This window comes from Phyllostomus discolor, chromosome 3 (assembly GCF_004126475.2).
Source record: "Phyllostomus discolor isolate MPI-MPIP mPhyDis1 chromosome 3, mPhyDis1.pri.v3, whole genome shotgun sequence".
NCBI lineage: Eukaryota > Metazoa > Chordata > Mammalia > Chiroptera > Phyllostomidae > Phyllostomus > Phyllostomus discolor.
In genome coordinates this window covers 88,367,733-88,388,652 of record NC_040905.2, presented here as the reverse complement: position 1 = coordinate 88,388,652, position 20,920 = coordinate 88,367,733, and the positions used below count along the sequence as shown (strand labels likewise).

Below are 20,920 nucleotides of genomic sequence, written 5' to 3'. Positions count from 1 at the left end.
AAAATGTTAGGGTATTGGCATAAAAACACACATAGATCAATTTGGGTAAGAATAGAGAACTCAGAAATAAACCTGTGGTCAATTAATGTTTGACAAAGGAGCCAAGAATATACTGTAGGGAAACATAGTCTCTTGAATAAATAGAGCTGGGAAAATTGGACAGCCACATTCAGAAGAATGAAACTGGACAACTATCTTACACCATACACAAATATCAACTCAGAATGGATCACATACTAGGAAGTAAAACCTAAAACCATAAAACTCCTAAAATAAAACATTGGTAAGCTCCTTGGCATTGGTCTTGGCAACGATTTTATTTTTAACACCAAAAACAAAAGTGAAAACAAAAAGTTGAACTATATCAAAGTAAAAACCTTTTGCTGAGGAAAGGAAAGCATCAATGAAATGAAAAGGCAACCTATGGAATGGGAGATAATATTTGCTAACCACAGAACTGGTGAGAGTTAATATCCAAGTAACTCATACAACTCAGTAGTAAATAGTAATAATAATAATAACTGGATTTTAAAATGGGCAAAGGACCTAAATAAGCATTTTTGCAAAGAAATATACAATGGTGAACAGGTATATGAAAAAGTGCTGAACATCACTAATCATGAGGTAAATTGGGGGGGGGGGCTATAATGAGATCTCACACCTATTAGGATGGCTGTTACAACAGAGATAAGTGTTGACCAGGATGTGGGGAAAAGAGAAGAACCCTCGGGTACTGCAGATGGAAATGTAAATTGGCGCAACCACTATGTATGTTCTCAAGAAATTAAAAATAGAACTACCAACTAACAATTCCCCTTCTGGGTATATATCCAATGGAAACAAAACCATTATCTCAAAAAGATATCTGTACTTTTGTGTTCATTGTATGATTATTTATAATAGTCAAGGTACGGAAGCATTCCACGTGTCTGGTGGGTAAATGAATCAAAAATATGATCTGTACATATATATATATGATATATATATATACATATCATACATATATACACATTATGTATATAGTGAAATACTATTCAGCCTTTAAAAATAAGGAAGTAATGTTATTTGTAACAACATGGGTGAACCTGGAGGACATTGTGCTAAGTGAAATAAGCTGGGGAAAGGCAAATACTGCATGGTATCACTTATATGTGGAATCTTTAAAAAACAGAAAAAAGAACTTCTGGTCAAGGTGGCATCATAGGCAGACATGGCTTACCTCTTTGCACAACCACATAAAAGTTATAACTAAAATATAGAACAACCATCACTCAGAACCACCAGAAATCTAGTTGAATGGAAGTCTGACAACTATGGAATTAAAGAAACCATATCTGTGCAGACTGGTAGGAGGCACAGAGATGTGGAACAGGCTGGTCCCTCATCCACATGTAGTGGATAAAAATTCAGGAGGGGTATCTCAGGAGCGAGGAGTTCCAACCCCACACTAGGATGCCCAGCCCAGGGTTCCAGTGCCAGGAAGATAGGTACCCACAACTTCTGGCTGCAAAAACCAGTGGGGATTGAGTCGGTGGAAGAAACTGCGGGAGCCCCAAGCAGTTCCTCTTAAAGAACCCACACATGGACTCACCTACTCAGACTCACTCCCTCTGAAATCCAGCATAGGGGGTAGCAGCTTGAAAGTTACCAGTGGGAGAAACTGAAGTGTCTGGCATCAAGGTGAGCAGAAACCATTGTGCCTTTTCTAAACCCTCCCCCTACAGAGCCACAGAGCTGGCAAGCTGGTGCCATATCTGATACTCCATCAGCCTGGCTAACATTGTTTGACCACCTTGGAGATCCTTAGAGATTCCACCCCACCCAACTTATGGATCCATTGAAGGTGCTTTTCCATATGAATGGCTGGTGTTGGTTCATGCTTCACAAATTCCTAAATCCTTTCAAACAAACAAACAACTGGCCTCAGTGAGCCCCATGCCCAGCATTAGCAGCAGCCAGCCTAGATTCACAGCTTGGCGTCACCTGGGGATCTCCAAGCCCAGCACAAGCAGCAGCCATCTCAGATTGCTTTATAGTTCAGGCAGAGTGGTGCTGGAAAAACACAGGTTGGGGCTGACCTTGGCCTGTACCATCTAGGAAACCCCAGGGCCAGTGCACCCAGTGGACAGTCACGGACCATGTCAGAGCACCACCACCCTGCTCCTGCATAGCTAATCCTCCACAGAGGGTGGAAGTTAGTGGTAAGGGGTCACAACTGACTGGCCTAAGTAAATCCTTCCCATTGGTTTGCCAACAGCAACCAAGGTGGTTCAACTATAAGAGAAGGGTGTACTCAGCCCACATGAAGGGTGCACTTCAACTGCCCAGCTTGGAGTGATAGGGGAGGCTGTGTCACTGGACCCTACAGGACACCTACTATATTAAGCCATGCTACCAAGACAGGGAGTCAAAGCAGCTCTACTTAATACATAGAAGCAAACACAGGGAGGCTGCCAAAAGAAGGAGGCAAAGAAACATTGCCCAAATTAAAGAACAAAATTCCAGAGAAAGAACTAAGTAAAATGGAGGTAAGCAATCTATTAGATGCAGAGTTCAAAACACTGGTTATAAGGATGCTCAAGGAACTTAATGAGGACCTCAGAAGCATAAAAAAGATCCAGTCAGAAAAAAAAGGATATACTGATTGAGATAAAGAACAATTTACAGGGAAACAATAGTAAAATGGAGAAGTCAACAATCAAATCAATGATTTGGAACATAAGAAACCAAAAAACAACCCATCGGAACAAGAAGAAAAAAGAACCCTCCATAATGAAGGTAGTAATAAAGCAGCCTCTGGGACAACTCAAGAGGTCCAACATTCACACCAGAGGGGTGCCAGAAGGAGAAGAAAAAGAGCAAGAAATTGGAAACCTATTTGAAAAAATGATGAAAGAAAACCTAATTTGGTAAAGGAAATAGACATGCAAGTGCAGGAAGCACAGAGAGTCCCAAACAAGATGGATGCAAAGAGGCACATTCCAACACACCTCATAATTAAAATGCCAAAGGTTAAAGATAAAGAATTTTAAAAGCAGCACGAGAAAAGAAGTTAGTTACCTACAAGGAAGTTCCCATAAGACTGACAGCTGATTTTTCAAAAGAAACTTTGCAGGCTAAAAGAGATTGGCAAGAAATATTCAAAGTCATGAAAAGCAGAGACCTACAACTAAGACTGCTCTACTCAGCAAAGATATTTAAAATCATAGGGCAGATAAAGAGGTTCCCAGATCAGAAAAAACTAAAGGAGTTCATCATCAACAAACCATTATTATATGAAATGTTAAAGGGCCTTATTTAAGAAAAAGATCAAAACTATGAACAATAAAATGGCAAAAAAAATACAAATCTGTCAACAGTTGAATAAAAAACAAACTAAGCAAATGAGAGAAACAAAGACAGAATCAAAGGTACAGAGTTTTGATGGTGGCAGATGGGAGGGGGATGTCAGAGAATGGGTGAAGAGGTAAGGGATTAAGAAGTACAAATAGGTAGTTACAGAACAGCCATGGGGATGTAAACTATAGTACAGGAAATGGAGTAGCCAAAGAGCTTATACACATGACCCATGGACATGCACAATGGTGGGGGGATTGCCTGAGGGAGTGGGGGGTACTGGGGGGAAGAGGGACTAAAAGGGGAAAAATCAGGCCAACTGTAATAGCATAATCAATAAAATGTAATTTTTGGAAAAAAAGTTGAACTCAGAGAAACAGAATGTAAAAGTGGTTTCCTGGGAGCAGGGGTTGGGAAAATAGGGACAGGTTGGCAAAAGGGTACAAATTTGCAGTTATAAGATGAATAAAGTCTGAGGATCTGATGTATATCATGGTGACTCTAGTTGGTAACACTGTATGATGTAATTGAAGTTTGCTAAGAGAGTAGAAATTAAATATTCTCACACAAAAAAAGTAAATACGTGAGTTGATGCATGTGTCAATTAACTCAATGGGAAGAATCCTTGCACAAGGTATATGTATCATGTACACTCTAATTATCTGGCAGTTTCATTTATCAACTATACCTCAATAAAGCTGTAATAAACTAAAATATGGGAGTCAGTGAGTCGAACAGTGTGACTTAGAATGTTGAGTATCACTCCACAAACCAAAAGGTCTCCAGTTTGATTCCCAGTCAGGGCACATGTCTTGATTGCAGGCCAGATCCCTGGCTGGGGGCATGTAAGAGGCCACCAACCAATGTTTCTCTCCCTCTCTTTCTCCCTCCCTTCCCCTCTCTCTAAAAATAAATTTAAAAACTTTTAAAAATGTTTTTTAAAATGAGAGTCCAAGAACTGAGCAGAAAAACTTCTTTTTTTTTTTTTTGCCCAAAGGGGAATCAAAATGTGGCAGTAGCTGGAAGAATAATATGTTACTGAGAGATTTTTTTTAAAAGATGTAAGTCACTAGAAAATGTATGCTGAAGGAATGATTCGTTGAAAAAAGAATTGTGAAATACAGAGTACAAGTTCAAAGACTTGGACTTGAGAAAAACCAGAGATACTTCAGCTGTTGAAAAAGAACTAAAGATTGAAAGTGAGGGTACAGACAGGTGGTTCATCGTGGGGAGGGGAAGGGCCTTAATACGTGATAGTCATTTTAAAAAATGGGAGCGTAGACATACTAGGACATATAGTAGGATTGCCAAGGGAGTATTAGTGCCTATCTGAGAGTTGAGTGGGGACAGACTATGGGAGCAGGGGCAGAATGGGCTGCATGGAGGAGGGCAAACTAATAGAATAAACAAGAATAAAATATTGAGACAAGGGGCAATAGTATGGTAAATATAAAACAATAATATAAAAAGGAGGGTAAGATACAAACATATCAGTAATCATAATAAATAGTTGAAATTGCTGGTTAACAATAAATGTACTTCTAAAATTTTTAAAACATCTAGATTGGTGCTTTGTTACAAGAAGTATACCAAATCAAAATGTGAGACAGGTTGAGAAGAAAGGAATGGCCCTGGCTGGTGTAGCTCAATGGACTGAGCGCCAGCCTGCAAACCAAAGAGTTGCAGGTTCGATTCCCAGTCAGGGCACACACCTGGTTGTGGGCCAGGTCCGGAGCAGGGACCACATGAGAGGCAACCACACACTGATGTTTCTCTCCCTTTCTTTCTCCCTCCCTTCCCCCTGTCTAACTAAATAAATAGTCTTTAAAAAAAAAGGAAAGTAAAGGAACAAGATATTCAAGGCAATTGCAAATAAAAAGAAAGCACATGCAAAATAAATTGGAGGTTAAAAATTATAAAGATGAAAGGAATAACTTATTTTTAAAAATTTAAATAAACACCCTTCCCTAGCACCTACTGTCCCTATGCCCCAAACTTTTCTCTCGCATCACAAAAACTAGCATCCCCTTCCCCAAGATTCTTCTCCTTATCTGGTGTCTCAGGGCAAGTCTATCCCTTTTGGGGGCCAATTTTCCAGTTCTTCATCAAACACTACCCCTTCCCTGTAAAGGAGGGGTGAGGGGAACAGGGAGAAAGAAAACGGTTTGTTAAAAAAGAACTCACCTGGAAGAATGAATCAAAGTTAAAAGTAAGTATTCACACATGACTAGTTTTTATCTCATCATATTAGTATTTTGGTGAAGAAGTTTTAAATAAGATATAACCCGTTAGAAGAAAATTTTAAAGTATAAATTTCTAATCTGCTCATTATTGACATTTGTGTTTTTCTAAAGATGAAAATGAATGCAGGACCAAGCCAGGGATCTGTGAAAATGGCCGTTGTGTTAACACAATTGGGAGCTACAGGTGTGAGTGTAATGAAGGATTTCAATCAAGTTCCTCAGGCACTGAATGCCTCGGTAAGCTGATATATGAGTCTGTTTTTCTTGGTAAATAAAACATCTGTTTTATGATGTCATCACAGAACATCTCTACTCATATATCCTAGTCTGCTGAACAAAACTCCCAATCTGAGTAATCCACCTACCTCTTCCTAAAGATACACACCTATTAAATAATGACGTATGTGTCTGTGTGTACGTTGTTTGCACGCCTATGTGTAATATAAATAACCATCTTAAATAGTCTTCCCAAAATTAATATTAATTAAAGTCTATGGAAAATGTGACTTTAGTAAAACTTACATCAGGGGATGATTTAATTCCAAAGGAAAATATTTGCAATGTGAGGTAAGCTCTGCTATATTAATGATATTAAAGTAAAGGCCATATTTTAAAAAATGCAATAAAGGTTAATTTTTATTTTATGGTACAGAAAAATGTTTTAGAAAATATTTTCTTGTGGAAAATATAAATCTCAGACATTGTGTTATACTATAATGCATATATTATAAATCATTTTAGTTAATTATGGGCAGGTATAAAAGTACGGAATAGTAAAACTTAAGGCAAACAAAGAGAAATAAGATTACTCATTTGATTTGGTGTAAAAACAGCAACTTTCTACTACATCACATTTTTCTCAGAATGATGTCATCTGCTTTAAATCCTAGGAAATTGTTAGTCAAGAAAATATATTTTGTTTTTTCTTGTCTTTAGTCTAGACAGTCTAGACCTTCACTAACCATCAGCCTTTTGGGACATTAAAAAGATAACCTATGTAGAAAGTGTGCTGTTTTTAATGTATATTAACAGTTTCACTAGGATAGTTCATAAGACCATAGTAAAGATTTCCTTGCCTATCTACATCAGAGAAATCCCTTTCTTTGTACTAAAAAAAAACTGCTTAGTCTATATGTTTGAACAGTCTTTTAGGTACAGAAAATGAAAGATTAGAATGAATATGTACCAAATTTATAGCATAGTCTAGAATGCTTCTCAAAAGTAAATCCTAATACTTGTTTGCTTATTTAAAGGGAAAGAATTTCATTTTATTTTTCTTTTATTTTAATTCTACAAGAATGGTAGTTTACTATCACTTAGTTGCTGGTGGATTAAATTTAAAAAATCTATTTCTAAACTATTAGTGTCACTTTTTGTCAAATTTAATAAACTGTCTATATGGATCAAACACTCTGTGAACTTTTCCAGCAAAACATTATAATCGTTAAACTGCCTTAAACAGTGTGACTGTCTGTATAAAAGAATATTTACCTTGTTAAAAGTTATTGCTCCTGGCTGGCGTAGCTCAGTGGATGGAGCGCGGGCTGGGAACCAGTGTCCCAGGTTCGATTCCCAGCCAGGGTACATGCCTGGGTTGCAGGCCATAACCCCCAGCAACCGCACATTGATGTTTCTCTCTCTCTCTCTCCCTCTCTCTCTCTCTCTCTCTCTTCCCTCTCTAAAAATAAATAAATAAAATCTTTAAAAAAAAAAAAAAGGTATTACTAAGGATAAAAGTACCAATTGTCCCATGTAATTTGAAGTTGGAGATGATGAAGTCAGTCAGTTCCATGACATTGATGCCTATTGACTCCACTGTCCTTTCAGACAACCGACAGGGACTCTGCTTTGCAGAGGTGCTGCAGACCATGTGTCAGATGGCGTCCAGCAGCCGCAATCTTGTCACCAAGTCAGAGTGCTGCTGTGACGGGGGGCGAGGATGGGGTCACCAGTGTGAACTTTGCCCACTTCCTGGAACTGCGCAGTACAAAAAGATATGTCCTCATGGCCCAGGATATACCACTGATGGGAGAGGTAAGGAGTTGAGGAAATTCTTGCATACTATCAACGCTGTGAATTCCATTCAGATCAGTTGGAAGGAAAAGTAGACAAATTGATACAATAACAATAATCACTAAAATATTAGTACACGTTTGCTTGTATATATATTTTATGAATGCTGTCAAGACTTTAGAAGATATAATCTTCATATGAAATCTAAGAGATAGAATTTACTATTATTCCCATTTTAACAGATGAGGAAACTAAAGCACAACCTAAAGGAGTAGTTTTCCCGAGATCACACTCTTTCTAAGGGATGGACTCAGGAATGGACCATATCTGTCTGACCCCAAAGGCCATGCTTGTAGCACCCAAACTATACTTACTTAAATAAATGTTGGTTATTTATTTGAGTGTACACTGGAATTTATTTTGTTTGTAACCTATTTACAAACCTGCAACTCTTATAATTGATTTGTGGTTTCCACTTTTTTGTGCAGCCAATTAATGTCCTGAAAAATATGATTTTCCTCTCTTACTATACAGATGCTGACTCCTGTGTGTGATTATTTGCTAATAAAACCCTTTATAAACTAATTAATGCAAATGCAGATTTGAGGCCAATTTATGGAAAATTATCATAAATTCCAAATTAGTTGAACTTCTCAAAGGTAGCTTTCTAGATTCCCCCAAAGTAATTCATACTTAGATTTCAAAAAGAGTAAACTTAAACAGGGCTTTCAACACAGGCTTCATCTGTTTATCACTTCGGATTATTTTTCTATCCCTTTCGCATGGCCACTAGCCCGAATGATGAAAAGGCACTCAGCACCATTATTAATGTTGGTGGCTAGTGATCTCATGTCACTTCCATAATTTCCCTTGGTTTCTAACCAGTTCTATCCTCAAACAGATATTAACTTCTATTTGTTTTTGGTCTTGTTTTTGTTTTGGCCCACAGATATTGATGAATGCAAGGTGATGCCGAACCTCTGCACCAACGGCCAGTGCATCAACACCATGGGCTCGTTCCGGTGCTTCTGCAAGGTCGGCTACACCACAGATATCAGCGGGACCTCGTGTGTAGGTAAGGCAAGGCCTTGCTGCATCTAGGAGCTTGTCAGCTGCTATTTCCTACAAGTCACTTACTGTCAGTAGAGTATGTTTATTAAGGGGCCCTGCAGTGTAGCAATGTGTACACTATATTAAAATGATGCCACTCCTTTCAGTAACGTGGTTCTTCGTGTCCTCATACTGGTCCAGGGCCTTGTCCAATCATGTGGGACACAGAACTGTTCAATTCATCAAAAAGTCTGTTCTGTCAGAGAAACAAAAACTATAAAAAATAAACTTTTAGCATTTTAAGTTTTAATTAAAGATGCATAAATGACATTTGTCATCTTTTGATAAAAGAAAAGGGCTTTGGTTGTGGATGTGGATGTTTGCAATATAAAGAGAGAATGCTTTGTGCGTGTTTCTCATTGCTGTTTCGCATAAAATATACCAAGTAAGCATCATCTAAAATTTGCAGTTGCAAAGCAGTTCAGTATAGAAACCTAGTACATTTTGACAATCTCTTTTTCTAATTTTTTGTTTCACCTGCAACCATTCTATCACAGTTCAGGGGCAGGGATGACTCACCTTTACTGAGTATTTCCCAAATACTCAATTTTGTTTTCATCAAAGAAAAAAATCTTTTCTCCTTCATATTTCACCAACTTAACATGATGTTCACTATAGTACCTATTTCAATAACAAGCCCAGCTGGCACGAAAAGGTCAAGAATAACCAAACTTGGTTTTCTTGGTTGGGCATGAAAGAGAGAACAGGCTGGAATCATGATCTTCCAGCATTCTGTGGGCACCGATCACTGTGTCTTACAGACGAAGTAGAGATCGTTTGCTATCAATCACAGTCTAGCAGGAAAAGGGGGCATAATCAAATGAGGATAGTTTAAGGAGGCCTTAGCAAAGGGACTGTCTACAAAGGTGTGGGCAGCATGTGCAGAAGCACAAGGGACAGTGCTGTGTGCTGGGGCTGTGCCACTCCTGGGCCCAAAGAAAGGAGAGAGAGGTTGCTGGAACCTGGAAGGAGAAAGTTGTGCATGGAGGGCTGCCTGGAAGGAGCTGTGAGCTCTGATCCAATGAGTCAGTCAGCCTGAGCCCGTCTTGTGGGGAGGGAGTTGAGGAGGCAGGAGCCAGCCAGAAGACAGACCACAAGGAAGCAGCCTCTTGGGCCCATGACCAGGGTGGACAAAGAGGAAGACTGGACCAGGAGGGGCAAGTGGAGGATTTTCAGCATAGTCCATGACCCCACAAGATACTTAGGGGAGTGGCAGCCTAGAGAGTTTAAGAGAAATTCTGCTACATCTACATGTCCAAGATGAGATGAAATGAGATGAGATGAAATGACATCTCTTAAGTTTATGCTCCCCAAATTGTAAAGCAAAGTACATTAATCTAAAGAATTGAGGGGGGTTTTTTGAGCTCAGTCAACTCTCAAGATACTGTATTTGTCCAAGGTCCATAGATTGATCTACAAAGAAAATTAGTACGTGCTTGAGTAAAAATCGGTCTTTACATCATCTCTCTCTGGCTGTTTTCATTTTAAGTTGATAAAGAAAAGCTAAAAGAATGAAGTGAGAATATGGAGGGAGGAGAGAAGCTAGTTGTTCCTTTTAACGAAGAATTTAATCTTCACATCACTTTTTTCTTAGATCTTGATGAATGTTCCCAATCCCCGAAACCATGCAATTTCATCTGCAAGAACAGTGAGGGGAGTTACCAGTGCTCGTGTCCACGGGGATACGTCCTGCAAGAGGATGGGAAGACGTGCAAAGGTGAGTGAAGAGGCTGACATTTGTGACTGTTGTCTGTCTCTCTTCTTTCAGTTCCATGTGTAGCTAATCAGGGATTGTAACGTGCACCTCCTTCATCAAAGCTCACTTTCGTAGTGACCACTGTATACTCACAGAAATTCTAATAAAGGACACATGGTAGGTAGGAGGCAGGCAGAATAAAACCCAGTTACAGTGGTTTACTTCTTAGAGCAAAACAAATTCAGAAATAGATGAAATTAAATCAAATTAATTTTGGTGAAAAAAGAGGTAAATAACTAAAATAAGATTTTTTTTGCTTCTTATCTAAGATTTTATTTCTGCAAACTATCTTTATTACACTTACTTTCAGAGATGGAAAATGAACTGGTAAATTTAATTTTTTTGCTTAGGTAGTATTAAAAATAATTTTCAAACTAAATTAGATAATTAAAATAGCTTTAGTATTATACTCATTATTCAATTTTATATTAAATCTCATCAGTATAAAATTAATGGACTGAGGAAATTCCTAATTAAATTTTTGAAATACAGATTATTCTCAAGAAAATGTAGTTATATTTCCAAGAAATCAAAATAAATAAATAAAATAGCAAGCAGTACTATTCTCTTGCACCTATTCAGTGAACCATTATGAATCAATCAATTTAGTTTTGCACATTGCTTATAAATGAGTGCAACTAAAGTTGTGTTTTTAAGCTTTAAAATAATTAGTCTTGTTTATTTACATTTTATATTGCTTTGTAAATGCATTTAAATATATTTTCACATCTTAAAGTACTAACCAAAATTCCACTTTGAGTTTTCTGTTAGAACAGTCCAAATATTAATTCCATTTATGACTAGAATCACAAATGCTGTGTTTTTGCTTTCTCTGGTATTTATGATGGTCTTTTTCATTTGGATCCTGAGAACCTGACTCAGTGTTTATGTTAAGACCTTCATCAGTTTCCAGATTCTGTTTTATTTTTATTTAATCCCCTCCTTTAATAGGAATAAGTGGCCAGCTATTACTAAACTGTGCATTACATGCAAAAATTACAACCTTTCAGTATTAACTTTGAGAACAGTTCATGAAAACCACAGTTATTCATTCATTCAATTTCTTTAAGAAAACTTTGTGTTATGTATCACCTGTTACCCTATTATAGTAGCCCATAATATTTATGCCCTCAAGTATTTGAAAAGAAACTGCATGTCATATGCATGTTGAAGTCTATAAAGCTTCCAGCAAAAATAAAGACAAAATATTTCCAATAAAAAATATACATCTCCTGTGGCTTCATGACAAAAGATGCACAGCCAGATAACACTGCTCTGGTTTGTGTGGGTGTCTCTCTCATTTCAGACCTCGATGAGTGTCAAACCAAACAACACAACTGCCAGTTCCTCTGTGTCAACACCCTGGGAGGTTTCACCTGTAAATGTCCACCTGGTTTCACACAGCATCACACTGCCTGTATCGGTAAGACAGAACTACAAATGGGAGATTTTATAAACTTTTGATAGATGTATAATACATATATTTAAAATGGTAGAATAGTGTCTCAGTACTTGTAGTTAAAACCAATCCCTCATAATTAATGGTCTAAAAATGTTGCTTATATTTTTTCCCTGAGGAGCAACACTTAAAGGGAAAAAAGGCCTGCGTAGTCTGAGCACACACACAGTAGGTGTATTCAGAGCAGTGCCTTTATATTGCATTCTAAATGTAACCATATGTGCTTACATAACATGTGATTAAAGGTACACCGTAATTTAGCCCATGCTAATGAACACGCTGGGTTTTTTATATTAAAAGGCACATATGTTAAGGGACCTTCAGTTGCATTATGAAAAACCATGTCCTCAGTCAACCCAGGATGTGCTCTGATTTCACATCTCTTGAAATATACTTTTTTTTTTACCACTTTTGCCTTTCATATGACAGTGAACCGTGTCATACATTTCCCTAAAATGCTGCTTTCACATTGTGAAACTTAGGCCTTCATATTTCACTTTATACTTTGTGTAGTGGAATTTGGGTCATGTAGTAATTGGTAGGCTTGATCCCCTCCTCCTTCATGCTTTGGTAGACAACAACGAATGTGGGTCTCAGCCTTCCCTCTGTGGAGCAAAAGGCATCTGTCAAAACACCCCTGGGAGTTTCAGCTGCGAATGCCAGAGAGGGTTCTCACTTGATGCCACTGGACTCAACTGTGAAGGTGAGTTAATTTGCTCAAAAATCCTTAGTCTAATATAACACACTATTTTACTTTTACTTCCAAGCCAATAAATGAGAAAGTTTAATCATCTCAAAAGAAGAAAAAAGTATTTAAAAAATTAAAACCCAGAAATTAATTTTTGTTTACAAGTTTTCATATATTATTTTGGAGGCGGGAAAAAAACTGTGATATGATGAAACAGACATTTGGGGAGTATGAATTGGCTTTTAAGGTAACTGAACAGTTTACTCAGTTATTGATCTAAAAAGGAGTTGAACTGAAAAAGAATTCTATACCTAATATGGTTTACAGTAATGCAGGAGTATACCGGGGGAAAAAAAGGACTTTTGTTGTATGATACCTAAATGTGTACAAGTTAAGTGTAAGAAAAAGAACCAATTATCATGGAGAATTGGAGAAATGTACCAAAAGCACTGGGAAACACAGATGACTATTTTCAGGTTATTTGGCCTGGGACTCTTGATTCACTCTCTTTTCTACAATGGGCATTCCTCCAGTCTCCCTTCAGTGGGTATTTCCTGTGAAGTCTGAGGGAATGTTTCAAGTGGCAATAAAGTAAAAATCTGCCCATGATTCTTCAGTATTTCCATTGTAAGACAAATGTATTATGATTGGTATCTTTTACAAAATACCTATAGCAGAGATTGTGAGACTATATACAACACCCTTATATTTTATATAATACTGCAACTTATGTTTTATTGATTTTAGTCACCCATATATGATTATGAATTGTAGAAATATATTCTAAAGTTTTTAAGATAATCTTTATGCTCTGACCCATGTGACCCAGTTGGTTGGGGGTTGTCCTGCAAAGCAAGACGTCACCAGTCTACTTTCCAGTCAGGGCACGAGCCTGGGTTGCGGGTTCAGTCCCCTGTCAGGGTGCATGCAAGAGGCAACCGATCGATGTTCTCTTGTATCAGTGTTTCTCTTCCTCTCTTTCTCCCTCCCTTCCTTTCTAAAAACAAATAAATAAAATCTTTTTTAAAAATTGTAGGGCATTTTTATGTATTGAATTTTCCACCAAGAAAAGTTGTTTTAAATTTTTCTATTTTAATATTTTATATTTGAAGTTGTTGAGACTTTGAAAGTATTCTGAACATACAGCTGCTTGCCACGTGTGAGTTAAGCCTGTGACTCTCCACATAAGATACCATTTATTAATTATCCATATAAATTTGTTACATGCACGTCAGACATGCCAATTTTATTTTATTCTTTATGGATAGATCTCAAAGCCTCGATAGTCATTCCAAAAGTGTATGCATGTATGAACAAAGAAATTATCCCATATGTGTAATAATACCGCAGCATGTCTAAAAATAACATTTGAATACTTAAAATTTGCCTCTAATTAATCTTGAATGGTAATAAAAAAATTTGTGTGCAAAACAATTACACTTTTTAGCTAATCTCTCTAGTGATTGTATCTTCCTGAAAATGAGGATTACATGTCAATCGCTTTTCAATCTACTAGAATATGTAATGCAAATATGTTTATATCACTGATTGAATAAGTCAGACCATATGCACAACATTTGTGGTAGCTGTGGTCGACTTGCAGAAATCAAGATGTTATTTAGAGCATTGGCATAGCATGGTCTGGTGGATAGTATAAGAATGAAATCTTATCTCAGAAGCATTCTTTGTGCCACCACTGATAACCATGTGACTTGGAAAAATCACAGCCTCTTTGAGTGTCTTACTTGTTTGTTTCCCTGATAATAGTTTCCCCAGGCTGTGTTGGGAGTATATTTAAGACTAGTAGAAAAAGGTTACATGAAGATCTTGCTGGCTTATTTTTGCAGATGTTGATGAATGTGATGGAAACCACAGGTGCCAACATGGCTGCCAGAACATCCTAGGAGGCTACAGGTGTGGTTGCCCTCAAGGGTATATCCAGCATTACCAGTGGAATCAGTGTGTTGGTGAGTACTCACTTCCTAGGTAGCATCTGCTTTTCTCACCATAAAGCATCATAAGTGAAATGAACAAATAATAAAGGTTAATGTTTCAATGTAGACTTTGAATCCTAAAACTTAAAAAACAGTGCTTAAGAATGGTGCATGGGAGTCCATTACATTAGTCTCTGTACTTGTGTATGTTTGAAAATACCCACAATGAGAAATATGATTTTAAGTACCTGAAAGGTAACTCAATGAGAGCATTTATAATTTTAACTTTCTATTGGATATAATTTTAAGTTTCTGAAGATGGTGTCAAGAATCATCATCTTCAACAGGAACCTAAACAACAAAACAAAGAAACAAGCAAAACATAGTCAAAGACACTGAAATACAGGACAGGCTGACAGTGACCAAAGGGGAGAGGGGAGGGAATTTCGGGGCAGAATGGGAAGGGTTTACAGGAACAAATATAAAGGACACACGGACAAAAACTAGGGGCCGGGTGGAAATGGGAGGGAGGTGGGGGAGGGATGGGTGGGTGGGCTGGAATGGGAGTAAAAAAAAAAAAGAAAGAATTATCATCTTCATTTGACAAGGTCAGGGGCTTTTTATCAGTGATTTAGTATCTTTAGTTTTGGGATTGAAGGCTTACTCATCTATCTCCCTCATACAAATCTGAAGGAATTCAGATCAACTTAATGAGGACCATCCATCCGAGCTGTGCAGTCACACAGGTGTAATGAAGGAGCTGAAGTATTTTAAGGTACAAATAGTACCTAATTATAGCAAATTCTGTTGAAAATTCCAGTTGAAAATCTTGTTAAAAATTCCAAACAGGCACTCTGCTGTGTTTCTTGGATTGATGATAGTCAAGGAAATTCTCTTTTTAAGGAGCAATTGATCAAAGAGAATTCCACTCTCTGTTTGAGAACCCAGCCAGTAACCTGACTTCTTGGTCCCTTTGGAATGCACTTCATGGACATACCATATGACCCACTGTGACCTTAGATGCTGGTGTAACCAAGCTGAAAGGAGAACAGTGGTCTTGCAGAGAAATGGCAGGGTGCTTCCTGCTTCTGTTGTGATTTCAGTTGCCTCACATGTACTTCAAATATTTCACTGTGCTCAATCTACTGCATAAATTAATCAGAGTTTATCCTTTATGGTCCTCTCACAAGAAATTTCAAATGACAGTTTGGTGAATTGAGAAAAAAAGATAAATTTCGAAGGAGGAAACCAACTCTGAAAGTTAGGACTATTCTATGCCCATGTGCCAGGTCAAAGGCAGGTGCTTGGCCACACCACGAATACATACTCTTGGGGGGAAATGCAAACTATTAATGATTAAGAGCTTAAGGACAGAGTTTTAAAGGATTATCAAAATGATGAGTTAGACTGACAATCAAAATAATTTTATAAGTTTCCTTTCTCTCTTCACTGAAAAAAAAAATGTTGAAAAAGTCCTATTCCCTGATTTCTTGATTTATAAACAGAGGCAAATTGTAGGCACACTGTTCAGAATATAGAGACTGGTAGTTCTTTAGATAGCTACTAAAACAGTATGAAACTATTTTATTACATTGCGTCATTTACAAAACATGACATACAACACTTTAGTAAGTAAAATGGACTTCTTAGTTAATTCTATGGAACTAAATGGAAAAGAATGATCCTCTAATATTTTACATGTCAGCTAACATATAATTCTTGTTTTTAAGGTAATCATAAGTAGAATAGGAATATGTATGGAGTATCAACTCAATTTCTAAGTTTTTAAGTTTCCTGAAGTTTCTGTCTGTAAACATGTAAGGCAAAAATAGACACAGAGGCTTTTACTAAATCTGGTCTGACTCAAAATCAAGACCTTTGTGGGGTCCTTGGAGTGGGCACCTCAGCAAAGCAGGCACACAGGACATCTCACACTGGAGTACAGCCAGAGGCCAGTGTGTCTTCTCATCAGGAGGGACCCTGTGGACAGAAGGATAGATGGTTTCAAAGATGAGTTCAAAACTCAAGACATAAGCAGACATCCCCAACCGTAAATATTTGTTTGTAAGCTTGCTGGGCCAGAATGGGTGCCTCTCAGCATCAGATCCCTGAGTGAATAAGATACAGCAGAGATTTACTTGACAGATTCTAGAGTTTTCTTTGCAGGGTTGAAAACCCCTGCTAGTCACTAATAAAATTTCTGACTTCCCGCCTTGAATCCACATAACACAGTTGGGATCTTAACTCAAATATATAGCAGGAATAGAATTAAACAACCCATTAGGAACTAATAAAAGCAACAAGTTAGCAAAAACAAAACAAAACAAGAATTATGACAAAATGCAAATCAAAAGGCACACATCATTTTTATTTGTCCCTGTGTGTGTCAGTATCTTCAGTCATTCAGACTGAGGGGAGACCAGAGCGGAATCCTAGACAGACCCGTCTGGGTGTCCTGGCAGAGGCACAAATGACCGTCAGTCATTGCGTCAGATCACTGCAGTGCTGTTCGGCTGTAAACCTGCACTGTTGTCAGCACTGCTTCCAGTCTCAGGACAGCGACGGTTCTTTGTAAGTGTTAATATTGAAAAAAGCTTTTCATTCAAATGAATATTTTAGGAAGCTTCCAGCCAGTTACCACAGAACATTGATCACATTCTGGTGCATAGGTTATACAGATGTAGGTAACATCCTCAAATATTTGCAAGCATTATAATTATTCAAAATTGAAAATAAATGAATATTATTAACATTTTCATATGAGGAAAAAATTGTATTAATATATAAGGCTTTAAGTTATTTAGTATTAGTAATTTCCAGTTGCTTCTGTGGCCTTTCAAAATAATTCAAACACAGCTTGGTGAGGCTTGAGTCAATTCAAAGTATGTCTCACACAAGAACATACTGTAAAAGTCAGACTATGTAAGTCTATAAAATTATACTATGATGTACCTTTATAGCATATAAACATGAAATATATCATGGTGCTTCCAAAAATATTATATGTTTTAAAACTTTTTGTCACTGGTATGTTAAAATGAGATGTATTTCATCAATTGGTTTTGCCTGGTAAGTTTCCTACTTAACATAATGTCTACTACCATTTTCATAGAAGGATCATTTTGTGAAATTCTATCCTAATTTAAATTCTCTGTTAGAGAAATGGTGCATATAAATGTCATATTTAATTGTAAAAGCAGGTGAGCCTTTGTGGCAGAATTTCAAGTCTTCTGTCGGTAGAAATAAAATAGCAGTTATATTTGTCATAGGTAGCTTAGCTATGAGGAATTTATATATATATATATATATATATATATATATATATATATATATATATATATACTTTTTCCCCATGAAATGAAGGCTAAGGATTTGTACATATTAGATAATCATAGTAGGTTTTATATCCAGTGATTAAGAATTCCACATTTGGCAGTCTAGTTTAATTCTGAAACCATAATCATGATACAAAAATGTGCCTAATAACATCTACCCTTTTGGTAACCTCAGTGCTGTACTTAATGGAGTTTAATTTCCTGTCTGAGAGGCCTCTTCACTGAGACGCCATCTGCATCTTCCATAACCGCTGAGCCCCGCCGGCCGCTCTGCACTTCGCTCTCGCTGCCGGCTCCCAGGCGCACACCCGCTGGCAGACAGGCTCATTTCCCCACGTGGCCCGACACAGACACTTGTCATGTATTAAGAACACAGACACACTGTGCTCCACTGGAGTCGCAAAACTGTGAGAGAATCTCCCACAGAACAGAAGCAACTTGTGTCCAGGGTGAGATTTGAATTTATCATAAACCCCAAAGGAGTCTAGCCACACGCTGCATGCCAACCAGACAGTTAAAGGCAAAGCTGGAGTCTCCATATTTAAAAGCACAATTGGGTTTTGCGTTTGTAAAAATGATAAATGCAACCGTAGGTATAACCTGTAATTATCCTGCTGTCAGGTGTTTATAGAGTAGAATGCTAGCCATTAAACTAGTAAGGCCTGCGTCGGCTGACGGCTGGATGCGAGCCTTCTCAGAAGGCACAGTCTGCGCCGAATGGGCCCTGGAGCAGTTAAAAGTTGATTGCGGGTTCAATAGGCCCAAATAAATAGTGTTTATTGCAATCATTTTCATTTAGGGTATTCAGATTTTTATGTATTTTCTCCATATATAGTATAACGAAGGCTTTGGGAACTGCTGGGACAATGGATACAAATACAAATATAAATGTAGGCTTTTTTAAACTGAGATATAATTCACATACCATAAAATTCACCTTTTTAAAGTATTCAGTTCAAAGGTTTTTGCTGTGTTCTCACTAGAGTGTGCAGCCAGCAGCACCGCCACATTTTTTCAGCAACCCCAAAACGATCTCCATCCCCATCAGTTCCCTGTGAGGAGTCATTCTCCATTACCCCCTCCCCACAGCCTCCAGCAGCTGGTAACCTACTGCCTCTGTGCACCTGCCGAGAGAACAGGCTGCTGAGTGACGTCAGCTGAGAGAAGAGCAGTTCAGCAGGCAAACTGCAAATACCTGTCCTGAAGGGCTGCCAATGTATTCATAAACAGCACAGACAGTATATAAAACTGTTGGGCAAGGTTTTCTACAGGAAAAATTTAGGAGGATTTGTTGGGTTTTGTCATTTTATTTATGTTTTATTTTCATATGCTTTGTAAACCAGCCAGGGGACTGAACGTTTTTTAAATCATAGGGACTCTGAGACACGGGCTCCTCCCATCCCTGCCGCCTTCCCTTGTAAAGAGTTTCTTGTTTTGTGTCGCCAGACGAGAACGAGTGCTCCAACCCCGGCGCCTGCGGCTCTGCGTCCTGCTACAACACCCTGGGCAGTTACAAGTGCGCCTGCCCCTCAGGGTTCTCCTTCGACCAGTTCTCCAGCGCCTGTCACGACGTGAACGAGTGCTCGTCCTCCAAGAACCCCTGCAATTATGGCTGCTCTAACACAGAAGGGGGCTACCTCTGTGGCTGCCCGCCGGGGTACTACAGAGTGGGACAGGGGTAAGCCACCGGCCTTCCCACACACCGGAACACAAAGGTCGTCCAAGGGGCATGGTCTAACTCAGCCTTCCCTACTAAGTTCAAGCTGCCTGGTGGCCTGGCCCTGCAGGGATGTGAATGGTGATTAGAAGCCCAAGAGACGAAAGCATGGATCACTTAGGGTATGGGAGGGAGAAGCACCAAGAAGGCATTAGGATTATATCCATATTACAGGATTACTTCTTTTGTGGTATGCATAGGACTTGAACTTGCGCACAAATATCACTTTCTTCCCCACATAAAGGCCTAAAGTGATTCCATCAGATCCCTCAATGCCAGAGAGTAACAGATACTTTAAAATGCAGCTCACATGTTGCCATGGACACCTAGGTTGTGAGGTCCAAGTGGAAACGGCTTCTCCCCAGGTTTTTCTATGAATTTTGGCAGGCACCTGCCCAGTGGTTCCTGAGGAACAAGTTTGTCCCTCCTTTTCCTCATCTGGCCTTATATTATCACACAGAAAAGACCTGCCTCATCAGTGTGGCACTTCTCAGCACAGGGTTGAGGTTGGGGGCTGGCTCTATATCTGTAGGGCTGTGTTTCCTCCAGCTAATCACACTTTCCCAAGTGCAGCCTCTCAGGCCCCTGTCAACTGGGGCTGAGGTGCTGTCCACCTGCATCCTTCCATCAAGGCAGCCTGTGCTAGCAGCACAGAAAGTGGGAGTTTAGGAGTTGGTTGGGTTCCTTTTCCTGAGAAAGGAGTGTATGAGACAGGCACTGAGGGGATGGACTGACCCATCCACCATCGCTACATAATAATGCTTGAAACAGAAGGCTTTGCCTAGACACGGGTCATTCAGAGCCAACACATTGACCCTTTCACTGACCCAAATGGAAGTTCTGAAATCTCAGTCCGTACAGCAGAGAGCTTTGTTGTGAGCCACACAACTTCTCTTAGCATTCTCTTGGAAATGCATACTCTGCTTCTGCTTTCCCCAGTTAGCGACACTCAAGTGCTTTAGCCTATTTAGGATTAAAAATTGGGGATGACTCAGAAGGAAATGAAAACAATAATCTGAAAAGTTATATGTACTCCAATGCTCATTGCAGCATTATTTACAATAGCCAAGATATGGAAACAAACCTAGGTGTCCATTGATAGATGAATGGATAAAGAAGATGCGGTACATAATGCAAGGGAATATTATGCAGCACCAAAGAAGAATGAGCTCTGGCTGGGTGGCTCAGTTGGTTGGAGCATTGCCTCGTACACAACACTGTGGGTTTGATCCCAGGTCAGGGCACATACCTAGGTTACAGGTTTGATCCCTCATTGGGGTGCATATAGGAAGGAACCCATTGTTTCTCTCTCCCATCCTCCCTCTCTCT

The 20,920-nt window shown here is 38.7% G+C and overlaps 1 protein-coding gene across 4 annotated transcripts in view; it reads left to right on the top strand.

Annotated features, from left to right (window-relative positions):
* Nucleotides 1-20,920, top strand: part of FBN2 (fibrillin 2) — a 257,503-nt gene that overhangs the window by 231,874 nt on the left and 4,709 nt on the right. For 3 of the 4 annotated variants that reach the window (XM_036020718.1, XM_036020715.1, XM_028506245.2), the window contains 8 exons: nt 5,691-5,816; nt 7,407-7,613; nt 8,542-8,667; nt 10,297-10,419; nt 11,765-11,881; nt 12,492-12,620; nt 14,453-14,572; nt 19,321-19,552. In XM_036020718.1, coding sequence (XP_035876611.1) covers nt 5,691-5,816; nt 7,407-7,613; nt 8,542-8,667; nt 10,297-10,419; nt 11,765-11,881; nt 12,492-12,620; nt 14,453-14,572; nt 19,321-19,552 — 1,180 coding nt within the window. The remainder of the gene's footprint in view (nt 1-5,690; nt 5,817-7,406; nt 7,614-8,541; nt 8,668-10,296; nt 10,420-11,764; nt 11,882-12,491; nt 12,621-14,452; nt 14,573-19,320; nt 19,553-20,920) is intronic. The other variant, XM_036020716.1, reaches the window with a different exon arrangement.